The sequence below is a fragment of the Choloepus didactylus genome, chromosome 1 (assembly GCF_015220235.1).
Source record: "Choloepus didactylus isolate mChoDid1 chromosome 1, mChoDid1.pri, whole genome shotgun sequence".
In the NCBI taxonomy this organism is placed as follows: domain Eukaryota; kingdom Metazoa; phylum Chordata; class Mammalia; order Pilosa; family Megalonychidae; genus Choloepus; species Choloepus didactylus.
The window spans coordinates 204,125,074-204,152,490 of record NC_051307.1 but is presented as its reverse complement, the minus strand read 5'-3'; the positions used below and the strand labels follow the sequence as shown (position 1 = coordinate 204,152,490).

General features: G+C 40.2%; 1 protein-coding gene across 7 annotated transcripts in view; it reads right to left on the bottom strand.

Moving 5' to 3' along the window:
* The window catches only part of DOCK3 (dedicator of cytokinesis 3), a 639,207-nt gene that overhangs the window by 35,229 nt on the left and 576,561 nt on the right, over positions 1–27,417 (bottom strand). For 6 of the 7 annotated variants that reach the window (XM_037797176.1, XM_037797183.1, XM_037797213.1 and 3 more), the window contains exons 28-35: positions 16,430–16,524; positions 14,676–14,751; positions 14,186–14,286; positions 13,877–13,935; positions 11,610–11,758; positions 6,151–6,236; positions 3,474–3,500; positions 3,251–3,346 (exon numbers count right to left, since the gene is read on the bottom strand). In XM_037797176.1, the coding sequence (XP_037653104.1) occupies positions 3,251–3,346; positions 3,474–3,500; positions 6,151–6,236; positions 11,610–11,758; positions 13,877–13,935; positions 14,186–14,286; positions 14,676–14,751; positions 16,430–16,524 (689 nt within the window). The remainder of the gene's footprint in view (positions 1–3,250; positions 3,347–3,473; positions 3,501–6,150; positions 6,237–11,609; positions 11,759–13,876; positions 13,936–14,185; positions 14,287–14,675; positions 14,752–16,429; positions 16,525–27,417) is intronic. The other variant, XM_037797192.1, reaches the window with a different exon arrangement.

Genomic DNA, 27,417 nt, shown 5'->3' with positions numbered 1-27,417 from the left:
CTCTGGGAAAAGGCTGCAGAAGGGAATTATGGCCTGCTGGGTTCAGGGTGGAGAGTGTGTCTTTGGCTTTGCTCCACTGATAGGCACAGGATCAAGTGAGGAGCGGCACAGCTGGAAGTCAGGAGATTAGGCCAAGTCACTGAGCCTCTGGAGGCCATTTGTCAAACCCAGCTCTCCTAACTTTCCCAGTCACATCCCAGCACACACAGGGAGGCTCTGAGGTGACTTCTTTGAAAGAAAAGGATGCTTGAAATCCACACCACTCTCATGGCATTCTGCAAAGCCAAGTGTCCTTCCTATGGCAGTCTATTATCGGAGTTGGCAGCTCTGTGGGGTTTGGAACCAAGGCTCTCCTCTCTGGGGTCTACCCTACTAGCACATTCACCTCACAAGTCATTTGGTTCCTTTGTAGCCAGACACAAGGGTCCTGAACATGACTCTGCAAAACCTGTCCTTTAGTGTTAGTCAGGCCAGGAAACTGCTGTGACTTTTCAAGAGGAGTGAGCCTAAGGGCCAGATGGCCAACTCATTCCAAGCAACCCACAGGGTGGCAGGAGGCATCTGTCTCTCCAATAAGTTGGCCCAAGGGAAGACAGAAAGAACTTGCCTAGCCACTCAAGTATTTAGTGGTTTTGTATTTTCTAGAAAGCATCTGAAATGTTTACCAGGCACTGCTTCTTGTTTGGCCATAATCAGAATGTCACAGCCCAGCCAATTAAACAGAAAAGCACTGGTCTCAACACTGTAATGCGAGGGGTATTCCTATATACCTATGTCCTCCACAACTGCCTCTCCCATGCATTGCTAATAACAGATTCTTCTCTGGTCTGAGAAGTCTTTGCATCAGTTCTGTGTGGCTACTCAACAGAGAGGTTACCTTTCAAAACCTCTGACTTTGCTCTCCCCTTTTGCTCTTTCTCTGGAAGATGGGCAGAGAAAATTTTCCTTAAAGAGACTTCTGAAGCATCTGGCCCACCTCCATGCAGGTGTGGCCCAAACTAGTGGCTGGAAAGCCCTCAGTGTGACTAGAGAGGCCCTGGAGAGGAAGGCTCCATATCTCCAATAACCTCTTCTACTTAGAGCTCTGAGGGTTTGGCACCCCTAGCTCTGTTCCTATCTGTTCCAGGGTGTTCAGAAGGCCCTTCCAGGGCTCTGCTTCCTAACATGGGTAACATAGTTGCTAACAGAAAGCATTTTTATATCTAATACTGCCTGAGATTAACAAAGAAGTTGAAGACATTCTCAGGTCCTCCGAGAACCTGAGGTTTGTGCCAGTCTAAAACTGAGGCCCCATGCAGGGGATGAGGGCGATAAGAAAAAGGTCCCTGACCTCAAAGAGCTGGCTCTCTTCTTTCCAGTGAAAGAGATAAGTGATAAATGATCATCATCCAAGGTGATTCATGCTCTTAAAGAGGTGCACACAGAGAGTCAGGTAAGCTCAGGGAAGTGTCCCTGATGGGAGTGGGTTGATGTGAGCATGTGAGAGAAACCTGAGGAAAGCATGTGAGTGGTGACAGTGTTGCCGAGGAGACAGGGCATGGCTCTTGAGTCAGAGAGACCTGGATCCAAATTCCAGTAAAGGTATGTTCTACTTGTGTTTTCTTGTTGGTAAAAAAACAAGGATAACTCTGCAGAGCTGCTTGTGGGATTAGACACAATGCATGTGAAGTGCAAAGCACATGGTAGATTTTCAATAGACAGGTGCCATTATAAACGTCATGGTGTTTCCTTTCACGGTGACAAGGAGCAACACCGTGAGTTTAGGGTGCAGGCTGTGGGTACTAGGGACTGGAAAGACACAGGGCTGGAGAGGTGGGCAGAGGCAAGTTCATAAAGGGTCTCTGATGTCATGTGAAGGATATTGGATTTTGTTTAGTAGGCAAGAAATGGAGGAGAATAAAAAATTGGTTTTGGTCTTGAGTTTAAGCTGTTTGTGGAACATCTAGGTACATACTCAAACAGGCAGTTACAATGAGGGATTGAAGCCTAAGAAAGTAATTTCTGCTCTTTCTGGTAGGCCACAGGGAATGGGGTTGACCTTTAGTAATGTTGTAGTGAGAGGAGGTGCAGGGCTTTGCCTACCTCCCCCTTCCGTGTCTGACTGCAGGTGCAGGAGAGGCTGCGGACATGATGTAAACAAAGGAATCCCGTGTTCTAAAAGGGGTCCCCAGAGGACCGTCTGTATTTTCACAGGTCCCAGGAAAATGGGTTAAGGTTTGCACATGCACAACTGTGCTACAGGAAGAAGGGATGTTCAAGATGTGAGCACATTTCTTAGGAATTCCATTCTACACCCAGGCCAGCACATTCAATGCCTGAGTCTTCCGCACAGCAGAAGTCTTAGCATAGCAATGCTTTCTACTTCAACAGCAACTGAAGACAGCCTCTACTCCCTCATCCCCTGAGCCACAGGTTGAGAGCGCTCCCCCTTGGTGTCTGCACACCTTGTAGCACAGAGACAAATACTGTCTGGTGCTGGGTTTCCTTCTTTATCATTCCTCCTCACATCCCTCCTTACCTTCTTCCAGGCTCCCAAATGTACCCTTGGCCACCACCTGAACCCTGCTGAGAGAGTAATTAAGGCTGCAGTGGTAGTCACTTCTGGACTAATGCAAAAGCTATGATATGATTGAGAAGACAGGCTTTCATGAAAAAACTTTAATTCCCTATAATCTCTCAGACTGACTGTGGCATAAAAATCCCTGAGCACACAAGCTGCTTCCTCTCATCATGGGCCAGGACCAGGAGATGGAAATAAACAGACTTTAGGCAAAGAATGAAGATGTGGAAAAGTCAATTGAAAGTCTTCCTGGAGGTCACTCTTCTGTACCAGGTGACACCTCCCTGCCCATCCACCATATGATTCTGAGGAAGGTCTGCACTAAGGATCTGCAGCTGTCCTCTACCTTGCTCCAGAGACAGCTTTTCTTTTTCCCCTTGTTGTGCCTGTTCCTCTGAGCCTTGACTACTCTGAAAGGAAAGCCAGATGGCTTCAAGTACCTGGGATACCTGTGCCTATATTTTGGGAGGGGGGCGGATTCCAGGCAGCCCTGGCCCACCCCTGGGAGAAGGCTCTCTCCTTCTTTCTTCTCAGCCATCAGCAGACGTTTAATGACTGGTGATAGCACTCAACACTGGAAAAGTTTACTCCCTGAAGGGCATGTGGTTTCAGTTTTAAGGCCAGGAGATGCCCTTGCTGGGGAGAGTATCCTAACCAGAGAAGAGGTCAGGTAGAAGCCTGAGAAGATACCTGTAGTCAAGCAGACGTTCCATAAGGCGGGTCACTGAGGTCACAAATGAAATGCCGGTCTCACGCCATGTTTCCTGTTCAACCTTCTCCAGCAGGCTATTGATGAAGAGGTGGGGAAGCAAACATAATTCATGAATCTTTCCTGGGTACATGAGTGAGGACCAAGAGCCCATGGGGGCTGTGATGGATCTGGAGAAGCAGACTCATCACACTGCAGTCTTACCTGGGGTAGGGCCCAAAGAGCTGGGTTCTACTCCATGCAGCAGAAAGCAAAGACAAGGAAGTTACTGAACTGGTAGCAACAAACGAATGCATCTACCATTGCCCTGTGTCAGTTCCTAAGGATGCCACTGAGCTGGCGGAGGAGTTTCAAAGCCCCAGCCCCCTTAGGCGTACACCAGATGGTCTATTTTGAAGGAGTAGCTGAGTAAGAGCCCACTAAGAGATAGGCCTGGCTTTGCTAATTGGCTGACTGCCTCTATTGCTGCTCAGAATAATCTCTGGAAACATATCAACCAAACTCTTCCTGAAAACAAAGGAAGTTACTCACACCAGTCTTGGGGCCCAGCACAAGGTGCAGGGAGAGAGTAGAACCTAGGAGCTATACCTAGTCATCCCCACTGCCAGGGGATGCTCCCATGCAAAATGAGTCAGCACCAAGAGCTAAAGGCACAGTTCTTTTTCTCACTTGCCAGCCCCATGCTCCTGGCACCTCAGGGAAGTCTCTGGCTACCCCAAAGAGCCTGGCTTCCAAGCTCCTTTGCCTTCCTACTGGTCTCTTCTGCCTGCTCCAGTGATGGGCCCAGGTCCAGGTCTCATTCCTGATTCCTTTCCACACTGTCCTTTGAGTTGCTCCCTAGGGCTATGAGAGCCACCTAGAGAGGCAGGCTCAGCTGGTGACCCAGCACCAGGGACTCACAGCAGACTGGCTGCTGCTAATGCTGCTGCTATGATGATGACTGTCTCCTCACATAAGAGCATTCTGCCTGGGCTGGAGCTTCTGGAAAGTCAGGGTTTCCCACATGATCCATATTGCTAGAGAGAGAAGCAGGAGCACTGACTCTGGCCTCTAAGCTAAGACCATGGCATCAGCGTTTTCCAAATTGTTTTTCCAGAGTTATGGTGTCTTAGAGGACAGGGAGAGATGTTCTGCGAGCAAACAAGCATGGGAAACATAGGACTGTACAACAAAAACAGTGAACCCTAATATAAATGATGTACGACTAGAATAAAAGTTAAAAAAAACAGTGAACCTTAAAATAAATGATGTACTACTAGAATAAAAATTAAAAACAAACAAACAAAAACAATAACATAGGATTGTACAACACAGTGAACCCTGGTATAAATAAAGGGCTACTAGAATAAAACTAAAAAAACAAAAATAAAAACATAGGCCTGTACAACAAACAAGCCTGGGAAATGTTGGTCACTACACCCTCCTTTTGGAGAGTTTTCATAATTCTTTGCACATTAAAGGCTTGGCGAAGTCCTATAATAAAGAGTTCTGTTTACTTTACTTAAATCAAGTCTTTCTACATTAATTTGCCCATGATCCACAATGCTGCTCCACCTTATCACTTGGTCTCAGCTCTCAGACTGATTTCAGAAGAGTTCATGAAACATTATTCAGTCAGATAATTAGGAATTGCTAGTTATTTTTGTGTTTTTTCTTTTGTAGTAAGGTCATTTGTTAGTGGATAAAGAAGCAATTTCTCTACTTTATTTCCAAAGTTAGAAATATCCCCAGCTAAAAGAGAAATACTAAAGGATTCATTTCCACAAATGATTACAATTATTTAAATTTAAAATAAATTCACATTTTATTGTGAGATTCATCGAGGAACAAAGCGGGAATAGTATAGGAGGACGATTCCCCCTTCTTGAAATGGGAAGAACTGGATCCTCCTCCCAGAGTCTCCTCTTACTGGTCAATGAAGACATTTGTGCAACACTTCTCTGAGTTGTTTCATCAATTCTAAAATGGAAATGAGGATAACCTCTGGCTTGCCGACTTGATAGAGGTGTTGTGAGGGTCAAATAAAGATACAAAATGTCAAGACATTTTGAACACTCTAAAGTTCTAAGCAAATGTAAAGTATTATTACTGGAAAAATACATTATAAATTTGTCTTCATAATGGCATTAAAACAAAGAAAATCTCAAAGCTGCAAATGATGAGTAAGATGGGAGGGAATTCTACTGTTGTAAATACCTTAATACTTTGTATTTTAGGAAAATATAATATCAACATCACTATCAACTTGAGAGGACAGTGGCTGCCCTAAGTTCCTGCTTTGCCCTTTGGCAAATCCTGTGAGGTCACTTGGCCCCATCAACTCAGAAGCCACAGAATGGTGGATCTGTGAGAACTCTTGAAACCTTTCAGTACAAACAAGGAAACTGTGCTGAAGAGAGGTGTGACTTGTTCAAGAGTCCATGCCAGTTTTTCAAGCTGACTGCTGTCTTATAGAGCAGGCCAAACAGGAGACTCTCTTTCAGAAGAGTATGTGTGTGCACATGTGTGTGTCTGTGTGTGTGTCTGTCTGCAGAAATGCTGGCACTGAGCCTTAAGCTAGTTGAGGCTCTGTGAGCCATTTGTCCAACTGGATGCAGTAAATGCTATGAAGACACATGATGATCCTTTCCCTGTCAGCAAATCTAGATGCTCAGCATTATTATGTCTCTTCCTCTTCAGCCACCTACAGAGATCCCTCAGAACTGTGCTGTCAAGACATCACTTTTTTTGTTGACAGAAAGCAAGCTCTGCTATCAGCAGGAGCAACTTGTGTCTCTGTTGATACTCACCTTTGAAGCATGCCTGGCACAGACGCCACCTATAACCCTCACTGGCCCTCCCTCCCACCCAGCATGGGATGCCTGGGGCTGGAGCAGCTTACAGCAGTCCGAAAAGCTCCCTGTAGCTCTCGTCACCTTTCCCTTCTGACACCATGCTGTCCAGCTTGTCAATCAGCTCGGCTTCCACCTAGAGGGAAGCAGAGACTTCATAAGAAGAAGTTGACCTCAGAGAAGAATTGGATTTCGGCCTCTGTGAAAGGTGAGGATGGTGGGGAATTTCTCCACAAGACAGGGAATTTCCTGCATCTTGGTGTGCTTCTTGACTTTGCGCTTGTTCCAATTAAATCCCAGGGAATAAAGGAGCTCATCTATAACCCAAAAAACCACCCTGCCATCTCCCATCAGGAAGGCATCCTACCCTAGTGGTTTAAATAACAAATGGGACCTACAAATTTCAGACACCCTTCTCCCAATCTAAGGCAAAAGACAAGGATTCCATGGAGAGAAAAGTATTTTGGATGTAAAAGAGGACTTTTTAAAGTATATTTTTTCCCTGAAAAATATTCATTACAAAATATGTTGGTTAGAACTTTACTCTCTTGCCAGTCAGTCACAAAGGAAGCTTGCTGTGGGGACTGATCTTATTCTAATGTCTGGCATTAGTCTGGGTTGGGTGAGACACGAATGTTTCATTCAGAAATTCCTTTTCAGGAACACAGGCTCCACGGCTTAGGGCTACTGCCCCTGTCACTGCCCCATCACTGGGGCCCCTACATTTGTTACTGGATTCCTAAATCTTGACGAGTAGTACTGAATCTGTACCTATTCCACAGACCTGCAAGGGTGTCATAGTGCTCAGCCACTTTTCTTATAGGCCTCACTGGATTTACTCTGTGGTGAGAAATTAGTTTTAAGTGATGTGAGATAATTTTTAACTCTTCATTAGCTTTTTCTTTTTTAATTAAATTCAGTTTTATTGAAATACATTCACACACCATACAATCATCCATGGTATACAATCCACTGTCCACAGTATGATAACATAGTTATGCGTTCATCACCACAATCTATCTCTGAACATTTTCCTTACATCAGAAAGAACCAGAACAAGAGTAAAAAATAAAAGTGAAAAAAGAACACCCAAATCATCTCCCCATCCCACCCCATTTGTCCTTTAGTTTTTATCCCCATTCCTCCACTCATCCATACACTAGATAAAGGGGGTGTGATCCACAAGGTCTTCACAATCACACTGTCACCCCTTGTAATCTACATTATTATATAATTGTCTTCAGGAGTCCAGACTGCTGGGTTGGAGTTTGGCAGTTTCAGGTATTTACTTCTAGCTATTCCAATACATTAAAGCCTAAGAGGTGTTATCTATATAGTGCATAAGAATGTCCACCAGAGTGACCTCTCAACTCCATTTGAAATCTCTCAGCCACTGAAACTATTTTGTCTCATTTTGCATCCCCCTTTTGGTCAAGAAGATACTCTCAGTCCCACGATGCCGGGTCCACATTCATCCCCGGGAGTCATATTCTGCATTGCCAGGGAGATCTACAACCCTGGAAGTCAGGTCCCACGTAGGGGGGAGGGCAGTGAGTTCACCTGTCGAGATGGCTCAGTTAGAGAGAGAGAGGGCCACATCTGAGCAACAAAGAGGTACTCAGGGGGAGACTCAGGCACAATTAAATGCAAGTTTAGACTCTCCTTTGCAGTAATGAGCTTCATAAGGGCAAGTCCCATCTTCATTAGCTTTTAAAACTATGTATTATTATGGTACTACTGATAGAGATGTTCCAAGTAAAAATTGGAAAGGCCGTATTTAATAACAAGCTACAACAAAAGCATTTTCTCTCTCCACATAGGGCCAAAGAACCCTAAAGCAAAGAAATAACACAAAGAATAATGAATTAGGAAATTCATCAAGACAATTAGGATCTCTGAAGCCCCATCACAGAATATTTAGAACAAATGAAAAAACATGATCCTCTTTAGAGTGGTCTACTACAGGGCCAGGATGGGGAACATTCTACATTTATTGTCTGGTCTGATGAGCTGCTGCTTGAACATTCAACATTTCAAAGGAAACAGAAACTCTGAGACCAGAAGTCCTGAGGGATCAATGCTGTCCCACTTTCTCTATGTAGAGAAGAGACATCATCAAGGATTTCCCAGGGTCATGTAAAGTCAGGTACAGTTGGACCTAGAAACCATGGTGCCTCACTCCCAGTTCAGAGTTTGTCCCACTACACTGGGTCATCCAACTGATCACAAGCCTTCTAAAGGAAGAAGAGCCCGTACAAAACAAGGGTCCTCTTTTTACACATGTAGATGCAGGCAAATTGTGCTTCCCAGTCCAGAAAAAGGTGGGGAGGGGACCTGGAGCAGCAGAGAGTACAACAGTTCAAATGTGGGTGTAGCATTCTGGAGGGTTCTCAAAGTGGATTCTTGGGTCAGCAACAAAGGCCTCAAGAGAGACCTTGTTAGAAATGCAAATTCTCAGGCTTCCCCACTGTGCTGAATAAAAAACTGGGGGTGGGGTCCAGTAATCTGTGTTTTAACAAATCCTCCAGGTGGTCCTAATGCCTGCTCACGTATGAGAACCTCTGCATTTGTCAAAGGAGCTGATGATGGAAGGATATGAAGATTACCTCATCATCTCTGCAGTACTGATAAAGGAAGCGGTTATTATTCAACAAACATTCGTCCTGTGACATAACCAGCTGCCCATATTTGGACAAGACATTTAACTCGCTAAGCCTAAGTTTCCTCATTTGCAAAATGAGAATGGTGATAATATTCCCCTCTAGTATCACTGTGTCCTGGCTACTGGGAAATGCTAAGTGAATATTAGTTTCGATTTTCCTCTCCAGGAGCCCACAATGCCCCATGTTCAATTTTGAGAAACAAAATGTACAAGAAACTGTCCCACCCCAGAGAGGTCATCATCTGGTAGCGGAGGCAGGGACGACAGATGACAAAGCTCAACATGGAGAACAGCCTGTGGTCAACTGATGACAAGAGTTTTGACAAATGTTTTAGCTCTTTGATCCAGTAATTACAGGTTAAGAAATTTGCCTAAGAAAAAATTTAGGAATGGATATGTTATTAGGATATCGATATTAACAATAAAAATTTGGAAGGAACTTAAATTTCCAAAAACAAGAGTACCAGAAAACACATAAAAAACCTAGAGTTACTGTTGCATCTAATTGTGAAAGACTGAATGCTCTCCACCTAAGATCAAGAGCAAGGCAAGGATGTCATTTGCATCACTTTTATTTAACATTATACTGGAGGCCCTAGCCATACAATGGAATACCGCTCAGCTTCTAAAGTGACACTGTAGAGGAATGCTAATTGACATGAGGGCCCTGCCTCTCAAGTTTTTAACAATGGTAGGATTATGGGTTAAATTTTTTCATTACAGCTAATTTGTATTTTTGGTTTTTCTACATATTAAATAAGTATTGTTTTTATAATTAGAAAAAGTATATTTAGTAGTTGGTATGAAGTAGGGTGGTAGTTAATAGAGCCAAAATTTTGGAAAGCGTGATTAGGATCAACACCAAAAAGTTATTGGATTTTGGTGACTAGAAAGTTATGGGTGACCTTCAGAAGTGCAGTTTCAACAGATGTGGGTGTGGAAGGTAGACTAGACTGATCTTATGGGGGGTGAGGGTGGGAAGTGAACACATGGAGAAGAAAAGAGTAGATCACTCTTTTAAAATATTTGATGGCTAGGGAAACAGCAGTAAGACTTTTCTAACCAGCCACAATCAAAGTTTACTTGGCTTGCTGATATTATTCCTGATAGCCTGATTGCAGGGGAAGAACACACTTCATCCGTTGAATCTTGAAGTAAGAGAAAATACAAGCTCCAGCTTAGTGTTCCACAAAGCTAAACCTCTCTATTCAGTGTTAGTGATGGTGGGATGCAGCCTGGCCCCTCTTTTAGTAGACTCAGATGACCTATGATACAGGTCAGCAATGTCATCCACTTCTTGGTAATAGGGCTCTCTCAGTTGTGCACTTTGCACAATTGGGAGGCACAGGTTGTGGCAACATAGAAAAGCAAGTTATTTTCTAATATCTCCAAAGTTCTGGAGGTATTAGAGCTGCCCACTCCAAAAATGGATTCATATCATAAATACTATTTACCCATGATAAAGAGCATTTATAAAAAACCTAGAGTTAGTGTTGCATCTAATTGTGAAAGACTGAATGCTCTCCACCTAAGATCAAGAGCAAGGCAAGGATGTCCATTCTCATAACTTTTATTTAACATTATACTGGAGGCCCTAGACAATGCAATAGGCAAGAAAAATAATTAAGAGACATACAAATTAGAAAGGAAGAAACAAAACTCTCTCTACTTGAAGATAATATGAATGCCTAAGTAGAAAATCCCAAGGAATCTACAAAAAAGCCATAGAACTAATAAGTGACTTTCGCAAGGACTCAAAATATAAGGTCAATATACAAAAATCAAGTACATTTCTATATATTAGCAGTAAACCACTGGAAAGTAAAATTTAAAAACAAGATTCCTTATAGTATCATTAAAATCAGGAAATAATTAGATTTACATATAAATCTAACATGTGTAGGATCTATATGCTGAAACTACAAAACACTGATGAAAGAATTAAAATAATATCTAAATAAATGGGGAGATAGATTGTCTTCACGGACTAAAAGACACAATAATGTTAAGATGTCAATTCTTTCCAATTTGCCCTATAAGCATTCATGTGCAGGTGTCTGTGTGGACACAGGTTTTCAACTCATTTGGGTAAACACCAAGGATTGTATGTTAAGATTGCTCAGATTGCAAAATTGTCTTCAAAAGTGGCTGTACTATTTTGCATTTCCACCAGCAACAACTGAGAGTTCCTACTGCTCCACATCCTTACCAGCATTTGATGATGTCGAAGTTTTGGATTTTAGCCATTCTAATAAGTGTCTAGTGATATTTCATTGTTTTAATTTTCAATTCTCTAATGACATATGATGTTGAGCATCTTTTCATATGCTTATTTGCCATCTGCAGATTTTCTTTGATGAGCTGTCTATTCAGATCTTTTGCCTACTTTTTAATTATTTTTCTTACTGTTGAGTTTTAAGAATTCTTTGTATATTTTGAATACGAGTCCTTTATCAGATATGTTCTTTGCAAATATTTTCTCCCAGCCCTAGAAATGCCTGGACTACACTGTGGGGCTCCAAAGGAGAGGAAAGACAACAAGCCCATGGGGCCCTCTTCTGAATGAAGCTGGGAGGTTACAATTTCAGTAATTTTCTCCTTGATCAAAAGTTCTTTTTGCATATTCATTCCTTTTCTCTGATTCTTTTCTGGCCTCTAACTTCATGAAGAAACCCCACAAATCAATTCTGGCCAGCAAGTCAGGGAAAATCCTTGAACAGAATTCAAGATGACCAAGCTACAGCCCATGCCCACCACAATCATGGCCTGGCCACCTGGGCCACCTGCCTAAGCAGGAGGGATTCACCTAAAGGAGAGCATCCTGAACACTGCCAGGTGTGGTCTCACCTGTTTGAAGTTGCCATTTTTCCTCTGCTCCCAGTCCATCATGTCATGAAAGATGGGGATCATGATATTCCGTACTTCTGGCTGTGGGACCAGCGTCACACCCAGAAAAGGACCAATCATTCCCGGAATAAAGTGGATCTTATGTTCACCTGAACAACAAAACCCAACAGAGAGTAGAGTTCATGCTTGCTTTTCTTCTTCCACGAAAGCTTCCCAAGTGGGGACACAGCACATGCTATGATCTATATTGGAAGCATCTAAGAGCACACTCCCTATGGCTTTCAGAGATATTCTCTCTCCTGGCTTTTTAGAGTTCATGGATGAAATTGGCCCACCCCAATTAAAGCAAAAGTTCAAGAGGCACAAACTGCCTTTCCAAAGAACTTCCTGTAGGTTCAAAAACCACCTGAAATTCTCTCTGAGGTCAAGGAACAAAGTTCTCTACTTTAGACAGAATGGCATTCTGAGTAATCTGTGATTATTTTAGATGGTCTGCTCACAGCATTTATTTAAAAGGAAAATCAGTGTATTTCTGTTTAAACACAATGCACTATTGCTGGAGCACCTACCTTTACCCCAGAGGCATTTAAGTGATAAGGATGTACAGTCCCTGGTACACCCACCAGGTGGAGTTCTGTGGGCCTCTTTACTACCTGGTTTTACACATGCCCAAGAGGCCCTCTCTGGAGATAGCAGGAACCTCCTGCACAGCACTACCCTGACAGGCTAGCTTAGAGATTTTCTCTTGCTTGCCCCAACCCCTCTCTCTTCACATTTCATTTCTGATGGTAGCATTACATGTACTTAAATCAACTCACCTCATCCCTCAACTTCCTTAATGAGGCTTTTCCATGGGAATTGGGTGAAGGGGTAAAGTGGGCTCCCCTTCTGACTGGCCTACCATCCGGGACATGTTCCCAGAAGCCAGGGCCACTCTGAGGACTGTGGGAGAAGACCTTCCTCTTCCTTGCAATGGTGAAACTGAGTGAAACATCTCCCAGAGCTCTGCTTTAGTCCTTCAGTAACTAAGAAGGAAACTAAATGCAGGCCTGTGCAATAATTGCTCTAGCCAAGTAAAATCAGTTCTCAGGTAACAGAGAACACCATTTACACCAAAAGCAATAGGCCAGAAATGGCTATATCAGGCAAAATTGTCATCTTTTTTGATTTCTTCCATTTTGAATGCTTATCTAAGGGACAAATATTAGCCCCGGGGCTGATTTCTGCATATTTCAATTGTGGTACTTGGTATAGTTGCCAGTTCCTTACATTCCTGACAATTTCAGAGTCAGAATTTGAAATTTCAAATTTCAGAATTTCAGGGTTAAAATCCATACCCAAACTCAGCTGCATGTAGGGAATAAGGGCACCGAAGCTGGAAAGCATGCTTGGGATTCTTTCAGGGATAGAGGGCCTTAGTGATGTTAGGAACACCTCACATCTTGCTTGCTGCCTTTAGAACTGGTGGCTGGGATGGTTAACAGAGAACTATAAGATTTTATGATAATCATTCCTAAGGCTTCAGAATCTTGTGCTCAGCTGAAAGCAGACTTCATTTGGAATAGTATCAGCAGCTTCTCTAGCATCCTGATAGACCACTCAGAACCCTATAGTACCACAGGATAGCCCATCGAGGGAAACCCAAGGATTCTGTCAAAAACACTGCTCTTGCATTTTGGATCCAAAGCAGTGGATATTAGAGAAGCTGTGAAGAGTAGCTGTGGAAAGGGAAGCCAAAATCAATCTCACCCAGAGGCTATAATTCCCTTCGCATGTGTTTCCTTATGTAACTGGTGCCGGCCACCTGCCCTGGAATCTTGAATAACAAAAACCCAGGAAATGTTTCAATCTTTATTAAAATTAATAGCTGTCCTTGCTCATGTGCCAGGAATCTCCAAGATTTACCCTTCTGAATCTGCAAATTTCAGCCTGGGACACAAAAAGCTCAAAGGATCTCACAGGCATGGGTTCTCAAATTGGGAAAAACTACTAGAGCCCTCCTCTTCTTTTTCTCATCTCAACTTTGGTTCTGAAAAAAGAGAATATGAATATGTATTGTTAGGACCTTCCTTCTCAGCCAAATCCACCCAGCCAAGGGCTTTGTGCACATCTGCTATGTTGTCTACCTGAGGTGTAATGTAAAATATATATAAAATTCTCTTGAGTCTGAGTTGACATTCGTAAATCCTGAGGAATGTTACCAGGTCTGCCACTTTTTATTTAGTTATGCAATATGTAGAAGGGAAGACTAGGGAAAAAAGACCTACCCAAATTTTGCCACATGCTGAACAGTTCATAAGCCATCATCACACGCATGTCCCCATACCTGAGGATAGTAACACAGGAGCAAGCTGTTAGTGGGAGAAAGATTAGGAGGATGGGGCTACAAACGCAATGAGGTCGGTACTTCAGTACTGTTTCTAATGCTCCCAAAATTTGACTCTAGACCAAACTCGCTCAGCCTGTTGGGAAGCTACCCTGATAAAAGCCTTGTAGACTTCTGAAGGAGCTTCTCATGGAAACATAACCCCAACTGGTCATGTGGTAGGGAGAAGAATAGGAAACATCTGTCTTACTTATCTAGAATCTTCTTCCTTTTGGCTGAAGTGACAATTTCTAGCTGTAGGCTTGGCTGATTTATGAACAGAACTGCTAGGCTAAAGTAAGAATTCCACACCTAGAAAAAAAGAAAGAGGAAACATGTGATAGCCCAAGCTTATTTTGCAGGGAGAGTTCCTAAAGGTATGCATGTAGCACAGATCCCATTTTATAATCCTAAGATCCTAATTATTTTTTTCTTTTTAAATATCCATGTCAACAGGACTTTTTTCTTTTTTTCTTTTTTAGACTCCTCTGAAGCCAATAACATTAACTCTGGGTTAGAAAGCATACTCAAAGTCTGGATCCCAACACCTGCAACAGAGAAGCTTCCTGGTCATATACGAATCACCATCAGGCTTGGAAGCTGTTTGACACTATGAATAAATTAAGACAAAAACCAATGGACTTGGTTTTTGACTTTCTAGAGTTATTACATAGATAGTGACAGATTTCTGGAGTTCTTACCTTAAAGTCAAAGTCAGTCTCTGTGAAATTCTTGTGCAGTGCAGAGGACAGGTACTGGACAGTAGTGACTATAATACTGCAGTAAGGAAACAAGACATTGGCAGAGTTTAAAAGATTAACAATGGCATCTGACAGCTTAGCATCAGCTGTCTTTGGCCTGTGTGCAAACTTCTCATGTATAGCTCACCCCCATATATAATGTGACTATAAAGGAAAGAGTCCTATGGCACAAACTCCACAGAAAACCAGTCTTGGAGAAATGCCCCATAGTTGATGGGACAGCACAGGGAGTTCTAGATCTAGCATGGCCATTACTTGGCCTTGGTATTTCTCTCTGGGCCTCAGTTTCCCTACCTATATAAGAAGGGGTGGGGTTCAATGATTTTCTAAGGTTTCTTCTTGTTCACAGGGTGATTCTAGTATTGTTAGGACCTTTGGAAATCAACACAGATTATGACCACCATGCAGCATAATTTGATTAGTTTATTTGGTAATAGGGGTTTTACAGTTATTGAATCCATGCTTTTGTGATATACCACTATTTCCTTCTATGAGTCATCTGATTTTAATCTTTGATACAGAATATCACTCCCAGTTTTATCCCTGGAACATAAAGGACAACTGGGAGGCTGGCTTGCTGGAACTGTGGTATGGGCTGAGGTAGAGAGGAAATGAAGTGTGACAGGCAGGTGAGGGCTCAATTACAGAGGGCCGTGGCTGCCTGGCAAATGGGTTTATGTTTAACAGTAGCCAGTCAGGTTTTGGCGTGGGGACAAGGCAAAATAGTGCATTAGAGAGACTAGTTTGCCAGTAGAGGTGGTGAAACATTTGAAGGGTAAAAAGCCTTAAAAGGAGAGGCTGCTCCTATAGGACAGGCTCTGAGTAGAGCTAAGAGAAACAAGAGGGATCCAAATGGAGATTCAACATTTGAGGAAATACCTGTGCAACTTTGTTTATAACCATTCTTCTGTTCTGTTCAAAACATTTGCAATTTTGAAAAAAAAAGAGAGAGCCCTATAAAAGGTGCAAGGTGGAAAAGACCATGATGATACCTTGCTATGGTGTCTTAACACAAATAATTTCACTACATTCTGTATAATGATAACATAAAAGGCAGATCAGCAGGAAGAAGCAGTGGGCTAGAGAGTGGAGGCCAAGTGGACTTCTCCTGAGTAGAGGGAGACCAGATGAGCCAGCACTCTACCACCTGCATCACTCATTTGGTTTGCCAAATGGAAGCACAGGCTGGAAATATGGGAAGGAAGTTGGGGGTCAGGCCAAACATTGAATTCTGTGGCCACAGTCAGAAGTGGCCAGAGCTCCACAGCCAGGTTTCAGGTGGGTATTAGCACTAGCTGTAGGGGGCATGCACAGTCTGGTGGACAACACGAATCAAATGGAGAGGAGGGCTTAGGAAACTGCCTGAAGCTACAGGGCAACTGAGGCTAATGGATTACTGAACAGGTCTTCCTCCAGGTCTCCTTCTCTGGGTATTTTATTTCACATCCTTAACATTTCCTTACAATGAGCACTATCATCTGCCAGGTTCTTAGTCTCCATGTTTGAATTATCTCTGACCCTTTCCTCTTCTTATACTTATAATACTAGCCAAGTCCTGCTGATTGTGCATATGGTTTTCACATCCACCTCTCCTTTCTGCCCCAAGGCTTTGGTCTTCATTTCTGTCTTGCTTGCTCTCTCATTGGTCTGAAAACAGTTCTTTGGATGCAGGTTCAGGGTCCTTCCACACTCACTTGCTTGTGAGCAGCCTCATCACCATCCAGTCCCGAGGGAAGACACTCATCTTCATCAGGTTTCTGAACACACAGAAAATCTTTAGCAGGAACTCCTGATTCAAGAGGAAAAGTTGACGTGATGTGAAACACCGATATCATCCCACAGCACACAATTCTTCAACAGGCCTCTCCTGGCCTCTAGGCAATGAGACTGGGTGGGACAGGTGGGTTAGATTCTGGTTCCCTCTATGCACTGCTTCTTTCTTAGAGGGCTACATAACAGTGAGTTCTGAGCACTCTCATAGGCCAGATGGGAGCAGACCCAAAGTGGGTAGAACAGAGTCAGCGCTGTATATACTTGGACCAGTGCCCAGAGTACAGGAAAGGTCAGTGTCCAACTGAGTCCACAGGTCTCATTCTCTGGGGCATGGTTTTTGAGTCCTTGATCAAAAGCACTTGCTTTCTTGGATATTAAGAACATAATAACAGGAGAAGCACTTTTGGAATGGCAGGGTAAGGACCTCTGAAAATCTGTTTGTCCAGGAAAGCAATGAGAACACTGGCAAAAACTGTCAAAGCTCTGGAAGTTAACTAAATGCTTGCAACACTCTAAGGGGTTTTTATTCATCTAAAACAGCTAAATCTCAGTAAGAACAATCAGCTTTGCTACAGTTCTCAACTCTGCTCTCTTCCCAGCTCCACAGTGGTCTTGAAAACCACCATTCATGGAACCACAGTAGCTGTGAAAACCAGCAGTCTAGCAGCCACTAGAGGGGAAAGAATGGTTTTAGAGCTCCCCACAAAGCCCCGTCACCAGAAACCTGTCACTACATGACCTGTCTAGAAGCTCCTCAGAAAAGTCCTGTTCATGGGGCTTGTCTTTATTTAACCTGACTCAGAGCTCCTGCAGTAAGGAAAGCCTTATCCCTAGGACATTTGTTGAAAACAATCAGCCATAACTGTTTAACAGACCAGCTGCATGAGGCAGCCATATCAGTTGGGAGAAACAAGAGGTTAGTGAAAAAAATTAAAAGAAAAATATGTGGAATGAGATGTCAACTGGGTGCTTTGAAAATCTTCAACATATTGTTGGGGATCTGGAAGTTCACATGAATGTGAAGGGCTGTATGTGCATTCCCAGGAAGGATGTGAGAAGTGTTGACCTTGAGGCTCTATGCAAGCAGGAAGCAAAGGCAAAGGCAGAGTTGTAAAATGCCAGAGCACTGAAGATGAGCCTCAACACACACAAAGATCCCTTGGCAAAGTGTTTAATATTTATCGATTCAAGGCATTTAATGAAGTCTCTGTCTAATCATTAGCTGACACTTAAGCCACCTAAACTGAGACTTCATGGCTGCACATGACAAAGAACACAGACTTTACAGAAAGTTGCTAAAATAAACAGTAAATTAAAAAAAAAAAAAACCCAAACACCAAAAAACAAGCACTGAGGAGATGTGTGTGTGTGTGTGTGTGTGTGTGTGTGTGTGTGTGTGGAGGTTGATATCCAGAGGAGTCACGTTATTTAAAATGTCCTGATTCCAACAAAAAATTATGAGACATGAAGAAATAGTAAAGTATGGCCCATACATAGGAAAAAGGCTGGCAACAGAAACTTTTACTGAGGTAGCCCAAATGTTGGACTTAATGGAAAAAAACTTTAAATCAGCCATCCTAAAGAAGTTCAAAGAACTGCAGGGGACTATACCTAAAGAATTTAATGAAGGTATGAGAACAATGTCTCCTCAAATAGAAAATATTAGTAAAGAGATAGAAATTATTTTTAGAAAGTATCAAACAGAAATTCTGGACATGACAAGTAAAATAGCTAAAATAACAAATTCAGTAGAGGGGCTAGACAGTAGATTTGAGCAAGAAGAAGAAAGAGTCAGTGATTCTGAAGATAGGTCATTTGAGTTTATCCAGTCTAAGGAATAAAAAGAAAAATGAGCCAAGCCTCAGAGACCTGCAAGACATCATAAAATATACAAAAATACACATAATGGGAGTCCCACAAAGAGAGGAGAGACAGAAAGGGGAATAAAGAACTTTTGAAGAAATAATGGTCAAAAATTTCCCGGATTTGATGAAAAAAACATTAATCCACACATCCAAGAATCTCAACAAATATCAAACCTGAAAAGGATAAAGTCAAAGAGATCCACACATAGACCCTTTACAGTCAAACTGATGAAAGCCCAAAACAAAGAGACAATCTTGAAAGCACCAAGAGAAAAATAACTATCATGTAAAAATGATCCTCAGTAAGATCAGCAGTTGACTTCTAATCAGAAAATATAGAGGACAAAAGGCAGTGGGATGATATATTTAAAATGCTGGTGAAAAAAAAAAAAACACCTGTCAACCAATAATTCTATATCCAGCAAAACTATCATTCAAAAATGAAGGAAAAATTAAGACATTTGCAGATGAACAAAAACTGAGAGAATCTGTCACTAACTGACCTGCCCTACAAGAAATACTAAAGGGAGTCCCTCAGACTAAAATGAAAGAATAGAGAGTGACTTGAATCCATATGAGGAAGTAAAGAGCACTGGGAAAGGTGACTACATAGTTAAATATAAAAGACAGTATATATGTGTATTTTCTGTAGATCTTGTTATCTCATATCTGATTTAAAAGGTAACTGTATATGCTATATTAGGTCATTTTCTTGGGGTAGAGTAGGAACATGTTAGAAGTAAAGTAGTTATCTTGGGTTAGTTGTCTTTTTCTTACTCCCTTGTTATGGTTTGTAATGTTTTGTTTTTTTTTTTTTTAATTAAATTCAGTTTTATTGAAATACATTCACACACCATACAATCATCCATGATATACAATCCACTGTCCACAGTATGATAACAGTTATGCGTTCATCACCACAATCTATCTCTGAACATTTTCCTTACATCAGAAAGAACCAGAACAAGAATAAAAAATAAAAGTGAAAAAAGAACACCCAAATCATCCCCCCATCCCACCCCATTTGTCCTTTAGTTTTTATCCCCATTCCTCCACTCATCCATACACTAGATAAAGGGGGTGTGATCCACAAGGTCTTCACAATCACACTGTCACCCCTTGTAATCTACATTATTATATAATTGTCTTCAGGAGTCCAGACTGCTGGGTTGGAGTTTGGTAGCTTCAGGTATTTACTTCTACCTATTCCAATACATTAAAGCCTAAGAGGTGTTATCTATATAGTGCATATGAATGTCCACCAGAGTGACCTCTCGACTCCACTTGGAATCTCTCAGCCACTGAAACTATTTCGTCTCATTTTGCATCCCCCTTTTGGTCAAGAAGATACTCTCAGTCCCACGATGCCGGGTCCACATTCATCCCCGGGAGTCATACTCTGCGTTGCCAGGGAGATTTACACCCCTGGGGGTCGAGTCCCACGTAGGGGGGAGGGCAGCGAGTTCACCTGTCGAGATGGCTCAGTTAGAGAGAGAGAGGGCCACATCTGAGCAACAAAGAGGTACTCAGGGGGAGACTCTTAGGCACCATGTAATGCTTTTTTTTTTAATTGTGTTTAAAAAAAATTTTTTATATAGTTGATTTAAAAAAACGAGGTAATAATTTAAAAAAACAAAGAAAAAATATGCAGAGCCCCCTTGAGGAGCTGGTAGAGAATGCAGAGGTGTTGGGCTTCCCCACCTCGATGGTTGCTGATGTGCTCACAGACATAGGGGACTGGTGATTTGATGGGCTGAGCCCTCTACCACAGGAATTGCCCTTGGGAAGACTGTTGCTACAAAGGAGAGGCTAGGCCTCCCTGTAATTGTGCCTAAGAGCCTCCTCCTGAATGCCTCTTTGTTGCTCAGATGTGGCCCTCTCTCTCTAGCTAAGCCAACTTGAAAGGTGAAATCACTGCCCTCCCCCTATGTAGGATCTGACACCTAGGGGAGTGAATCTCCCTGGCAACGTGGAATATGACTCCCGGGGAGAAATCTAGACCCGGCATCGTGGGACGGAGAACATCTTTTTGACCAAAAGGGGGATGAGAAAGGAAATGAAATAAGCTTCAGTGGCAGAGAGATTCCAAAAGAAGCTGAGAGGTCACCTGGGTGAGCACGCTTATGCACAATATAGACAACCCTCTTTAGGTTCTAATGAATTGGAATACCTGGCAGTAAATACCTGAAACTACCCAACTACAACCCAGAACCCATGAATCTTGAAGATCGGATTGTATAAAACTGTAGCTTATAAGGGATGACAATATGATTGGGAAAGCCATGTGGACCACACTCCCTTGTCTAGTTTATGGATGGATGAGTAGAAAAATGGGGGAAGAAAAGACAAAAAAAAAGGCACCCAGTGTTCTCTTTTACTTTCATTGTTCTTTTTACTTTAATTTTTATTATTATTTTTGTGTGTGTGGCAATGAAAATGTCAAAAATTAATTTTGGTGATGAATGCACAACTATATAATGGTACTATAAACAAATGAATGTACACTTTCTTTTGTATGACTGCATGGTATGTGACTATATCTCAATAAAAATTAATTATAAAAAAAGGTAACTGCATAAAGCAATGAATATAAAACTGTGCTGATGGGCTTATAACATAAAAATGCAATTTGTATGACAGTAATAGAACAAAGGGAGGGAGGGAATGTATATTGGAGCAAAGTTTCTGTATACTATTGAAATTAAGTTGGTATTAATCTGAACTTGACTGTCTTACAATAAGATGTTAATTATAATTCCCAGGGCAACCATTAAGAAAATAAATTATATATATTAAATTAAAATGGTACACTAAAAATATGTTTAAAGGAAAAGAAGGCAGTAAAGGAGAAATAAACAAAGAAGACACAAGACATTAAGTTTAAACATTACAACATGGCAGGTATAAATCCTACTTTATCAGTTAACTACATTAAATGAAAAAGGACTAAATATTCCAATAAAAAGGAATAGATTGGAAGATAGATTAAAAAAATAAAATACAACTATAAGCTGTCTACAAGAAAGACCCTTTAGATTCAAAGACACAAATATGTTGAAAGTAAATGGATAGAAAAGTATACCATGCAAATAGCACCCCAAAGAGAACTGGTGTTGCTCAGAAAAAAACAGACTTAATGAAAAAACTGCTACTAGAGACAAAGAAGGACTTTTTGTAATGTTAACAGGATCAATCTGTCTGGCAGACATAACAATTATACACATATATATACCTAAAAAGAATCCCAAGATACACGAAGCAAAAACTGACAGAAATGAAGGGGAAAGTGGACAACTCAACAATAAAATCTGGAGGCTGTGAAACCCCAGTTGCAATAATAAATAGAATAACTAGACACAAAATCAACAAGAAAATAGAAAACTTGAACTATTAATATAAACTAACTAGACCTAACAGACATCTATATGACACTCTCTCCCAAAACAGCAGATTACACATTCTTCTTAAATGCCCATAGAAAATTATCTACAATAGGCCGTATGTTAGGCCATAAAACAAGCCTCAAAAATTTAAAAGGACTGAAATCATACAAAGTCTGACCACAATGGAATGGAATTAGAAATCAATAACAGAAGAAAATTTAGGAAATTCACAAATATGTGGAATTAAACAACACATTTTCAAATAACCAATGAGTCAAAGAAGAAATCACAGCAGAAACTAGCAATATTTTGAGATGAATAAAAACAGGATGGAATGAAGCTAAAACAGCATGTGGAGGGAAATTTATAGCTGTAAATGCTAATATTAATAAAGAAGAAATCTCAAACCAATAAACTAATATTCCACCTTGAGAAACTAGAAAAAGAGTAAACTAAATCTAAAACAAGTAGAATGGATTAGAGCAGAAATAAATGGAATAAAGAATAGAAAAATAGGGGAAATCAATGAAATCAAAAGTTGGTTCTTTTCTGAAAAGATCAACAAAACTGAAAAACTTTTAGCTAGAATGACCAAGAAAAAAAGAGAGAACACTGAAATTACTAAAATTCAGGATGAAAGAAAAGACATCTTACTGGGCTTACAGAACTAAAAAGGACAATAAGGGAATTCTATGAATAACTGTATGCCACAAATTAGATAATCCAGATGAAGTGGACAAATTTTTAGAAAAACACAAAGTACTGAATTTGACCCTGCCCAAAATAGAAAATCTGAACATATAACAAGTAGAGATCAAATTAATAATCTGAAAAGTTTTCCACAAAGAAAATCCCAGGACTGCAAGGCTTCACTGGTAAATTCTACCAAATATTTAAAAAAGAATTAATACCAGGGTCTGTCTATTTGATAATACCCAATTCCAACATGAACAAGGTATCATTATGGATTTGATTTGCATTTCCTTACTGACTAATGATGTTGAGCATCTTTTGTGCTCATTGGCCACTGGTATATCTTCTTTGGAGAAATGTCTGTATCCTTTGACCATTTTTAAATTGGGTTATTTATCTTTTTATTTTTGAACCATAAATGTTCTTTATATATTCTTGATAAAAGTATTTCATTAGATAAGTGATTAGCAGATACTTTCTCCCAACCTATACGCTGCCTTTTGACTTTCTTAATGGTGTCCTTTGAAGCACAGAAGTTTTAATTTTGATGAAGTTAGACATCTGCTTTTTTTTTTTTTTGGGTTACTCATGCTTTTGGTGTTGTATTTAAGAAACCATTGCCTAAAGTCAACTACACAAAGATATATTCCTGTTTTCTTCTAAGAAGTTCATAGCTTTAAGCTCTAATTTTTAGATCTATGATCCATTTTTTTCAAAATTTTAAAAGCTGTGACCAAATATATATGACACAAAATACATTTTAACCATTTTTAAGTATACAATTCAATTACTTTAAGTACACTGACATTGGTATGTAACTTTTACACTACTGATTTCCGGAATATTCTCATGATCTCAAACACAAACTCTGTACCTATTAAGCCATAACATTCCAACCCTATCCTCTTGGTAACCACTATCGTACTTTCTGTCTCTATGAATTTGCCTATTTTAGATATTTCATTTAAGTGGAATGATATAATATTTGCCCTTTTGTGTCTGGCTTATTTTACTTAGCATAATGTTTTCAAGGTTCATCATGTTTTAGCATGTATCAGAACTTCATTCCTTTAAATGGGTGAATAATATTCCATTGTATGTATATGCTACATTTTTTTATCCAGTCATCTGTTGATAGGAGCTTGGGCTGCATCTATCTTTTGGCTATGGTCAATAATGCTGCTATAAGCACTGGAGTAGAAGTATCTTTTAAAACTCCTGCTTTCAATTCATTGGGGTATGTACCCAGGAGTGGAGTTGCTGGGTTATATGAAAGTCCTATACTTAACTTTCTGAGGAACCACCAAACTGTCTTCCACAGTAGCTGCACCATTTTACATTCCTACCCGCAATGCGTTAGTGTTCCTATTTCTCCATATTCTCTCCCACTCTTGAAATTTTCCATATTTTCAGCATTCATCTTTCTAGTGGATGTGAAATGGTATATCACTGTGGTTTTTGATTTGCATTTCCCTAACAGCTAATGATGTTGAGCATCTTTTCATGTGGTTGTTAGCCATTGTATATATTCTTTGGGAAAAAGTCTATTCAAGTTTTTTGTCCATTTTTTAAATTGGGTTGTTTGTCTTTATGTTGTTGATTTATAGGATTTCTTTATATATTCTGAATATCAATTCCTTACAGGATATGTGGTTTCCAAATATTTTCTCCCATTCTGTAGGCTGTCATTTTACTTTCATGACAAAGTCCTTTGATACACAAAAGCTTTTAATTTGATGAGGTTTCATTTATCAATTTTTTTCTTTTTTTTGCTTGTGTTTTGGGTGTAAAGTCTAAGAAACCATTGGCTAACACAAGGTTCTGAAGGTGCTTCCCTATGTTTTCTTCTAGGAGTTTTTGATAGTTCCAGTTCTTATATTAAGGTATTTGATCCATTTTGAGTTGATTTTTGTCTATGGTGTGAGGTATATGGATCCTCCTTTTTTATTTTTGCAAAGGGAGATCCAGTTTTCCCAGCACCATTTGTTAGAGAGACTGTTCTTTCCCAATCGAGTGGTCTTTGCCACTTTGTCAAAAATCACTTGGCCATAAGTGTGAGGGTTGATTTCTGAGCTCTCAATTCCACTGGCTTTTGTGTTTGTCCCTGTGCCAGTGTCATGTTGTTTTGATTATGTGACTTTGAAGTAAGTGTTAAAATGGAAAAGTGTTGAGTCTTCCAATTTCACTCTTCTTTTTCAAGATGACTTTAGCTATTCAGGGCCCCTTATTCTTCCATATAAATTGATGACTGGCTTTTCTTTTATTGCAAGGTAGGCTGTTGGAATTTTGGTTGGGACTGCATTGAATCTATAAATCATGTTGGACAGAACTGGCATCTTCACAATATGTAGTCTTCCAATCCATGAACACAGAATGTCCTTCCATTTATTTAAGTATTCTTTGATTTCTTTTAGCAAAATGGTTTGTAGTTTTCTGTGTACAAGCCCTTTACTTCTTAGGTTAGACTTATTCCTTGATATTTGATTATTTTAGTTACCATTGTAAATGGAATTTTTTTCTAGATTTCCCCTGCTACTTTGTTGAATTCATTTACTAGCTCTAGGAGCTTTGCAGTAATTTTCCAGGATTTCCTGCATATAGGATCATGTCATCTGCAAATAGGGAAGTTTTACTTCTTCCTTTCCAATCTGGATGCCTTTTATTTCCTTTTCTTGCCTAATTGCTCTGGCTTGAACTTCCAGTACACTGTTGAATAACGGTGACGGGGGGCATCTTTGTCTTGTTCCTGATCTTAGGAGAAGTTTTTGGTCTTTCATCATTATTAGGTTAGCTATGGGTATTTCATATATGCCCTTTATATGCTGAGGAAGTTTCAGAGTATTCTTATTTTTCTAAACCTTTTTATCAAGAAGCAGTGCTGGATTTTGTCAAATGCCTCTTCTGCCTCAATTGAGATGATCATAATTTTTTTTCCTTTGTCCTGTTAATCTGGTTTATTACATTAGTTGGTTTTTTTTTAATATTGAGACACTCTTGCATACTTTGGATAAATTCCACTTGATCATGGTGCGTAATTCTTTTAATGTGCTGCTGGATTCAATTTGCTAGTATTTTGTTGAGAATTTTTGCATCTATATTCATAAGAGATAATGGTCTGTAATTTTCTTTTCTTGTGATATCTTTATCTGGCTTTGGTATGAGGGTGAAGTTGTCCTCATAGAATGAGTTAGGGAGTGTGCCCTCCTCTTTGTAGTTTTCTGTCTACAAGCCCTTTACTTCTTAGGTTAGACTTATTCCTTGATATTTGATTATTTTAGTTGCCACTGTAAATGGAATTTACAATTTGGAATTTAGAAAATGGAATTTTTTGGAAGAATTTGAGCAGTGTTGGTGTTAATTCTTTGAATATTTGGAAGAATTCACTAGTGAAGCCACCTGGTCCTGGGCTTTTCTTTATTGAAAAACTTCTTTATTACTGTTTCAATCTCTTTACTACTTATTGGTTTGTTGAGATACTCTATTTTTTCTTGAGTCAGTGTAGGTAATTTATGTGTTTCTAGGAATTTGCCCATTTCACCTAAGTTATCTAATTTGTTGGCATACAATTGTTCATAGTATCTTCTTATAAACCTTTTTATCTCTGTGGGGTTAGTAATAATGTTCAACTTTTCATTTCTGATTTTAGTCATCTATGTCCTCTCTCTTATTTTCTTCATCTGTCTAGCTAAAAGTTTGTCAATTTTATTGACCTTCTCAAAGAAACAACTTTTGGGTTTGTTGATTCTGTCTCTCTTTTTTATTATCTATTTCATTTATCTCCATAATCATCTTTGTTATTTCCATCTTTATCCTCACTTCGGGTTCAGTTTGCTCTTCTTTTTTTAGATCCTCCAGTTTTGTGGTTATGCCTCTGATTTCAGATCTTTCTTCTTTTTCAACGTAAGCATTTAGAGCTATAACTTTCCCTCTCAGCACTGCCTATGGTATATTCCGTAGGTTTTGGTATGTTGTATTTTCATTTTCAAAAGCTGCAATATGTTTCCTAATTTCCTTTGTGATTTCTTCTTTGACCCATTGGTTGGTTAAGAGAAAGCTGTTTAATTTCCATATATTTGCAATTTTTCCCTTTTTACTTAAAACTCTGTTACTGATTTATAGTTTCATTCCACTGTTGTTGGAGAAGATATATTGCATCATTTCAGTATTTTTAAATTTCTTGACCCATGATTGTGAGTTAACATATGGTCCATCCTGGAGAATGGTCATATGCACTAGAGAATGTATATTCCACTGCTATTGGGTGAAGTGTTCTATATATGTCTGTTAGGTCTAGTTGGTTTGAAGTATCATTCAAGTTTTCTATTTCATTATTGATCTCATGTCTAGATGGTCTATCCATTATTTAAAGTGGTATATTACAGTCTCCTACTATTATGTAGAACTGTCTATTGTCTCCATTTTTTTTTTTTTTTTTGGCTTGTTAAAGCTGACAAAATGCAATATACCAGAAATGGGTTGGCTTTTACAATGGGGATTTTTTAATTTACAATTTACAGTTCTTAGGCCACGATAATGTCCTACTCAAGGCATCAGCTTGACAATACATGGACTCTGAAGACAGGCTACTGGCATACAGGATGTCTCTGTCATGTGGGAAGGCACATGGCCAGCGTCTGCTGGTCCTCCTCTCCCAGGTTTCATAGCTTTCAGCTTCTGACTTCAGTGGCCTACTCTCTCAGCTTCTCTAGGTATGTTCTTGTCACTCAGCTTCTCTCTGGGGCTTTTTTCCTGAGCTACTCTTAATTTCATCTCTTAGCTTCTATGTTTATCCTCTCATAAAGAACTCCAGTAAGAGGATTAAGACCCACCTTGAATGCGGTGGGTCACATCTCAGTTAAAATAATCTAATCAAAAGGTCCCATCCACAATAGGTCTATACCCACAGGAATGGATTAACTTAAGAACATACTTTTCTGGGGTCCATAAAACATCCAGACCATTACAACA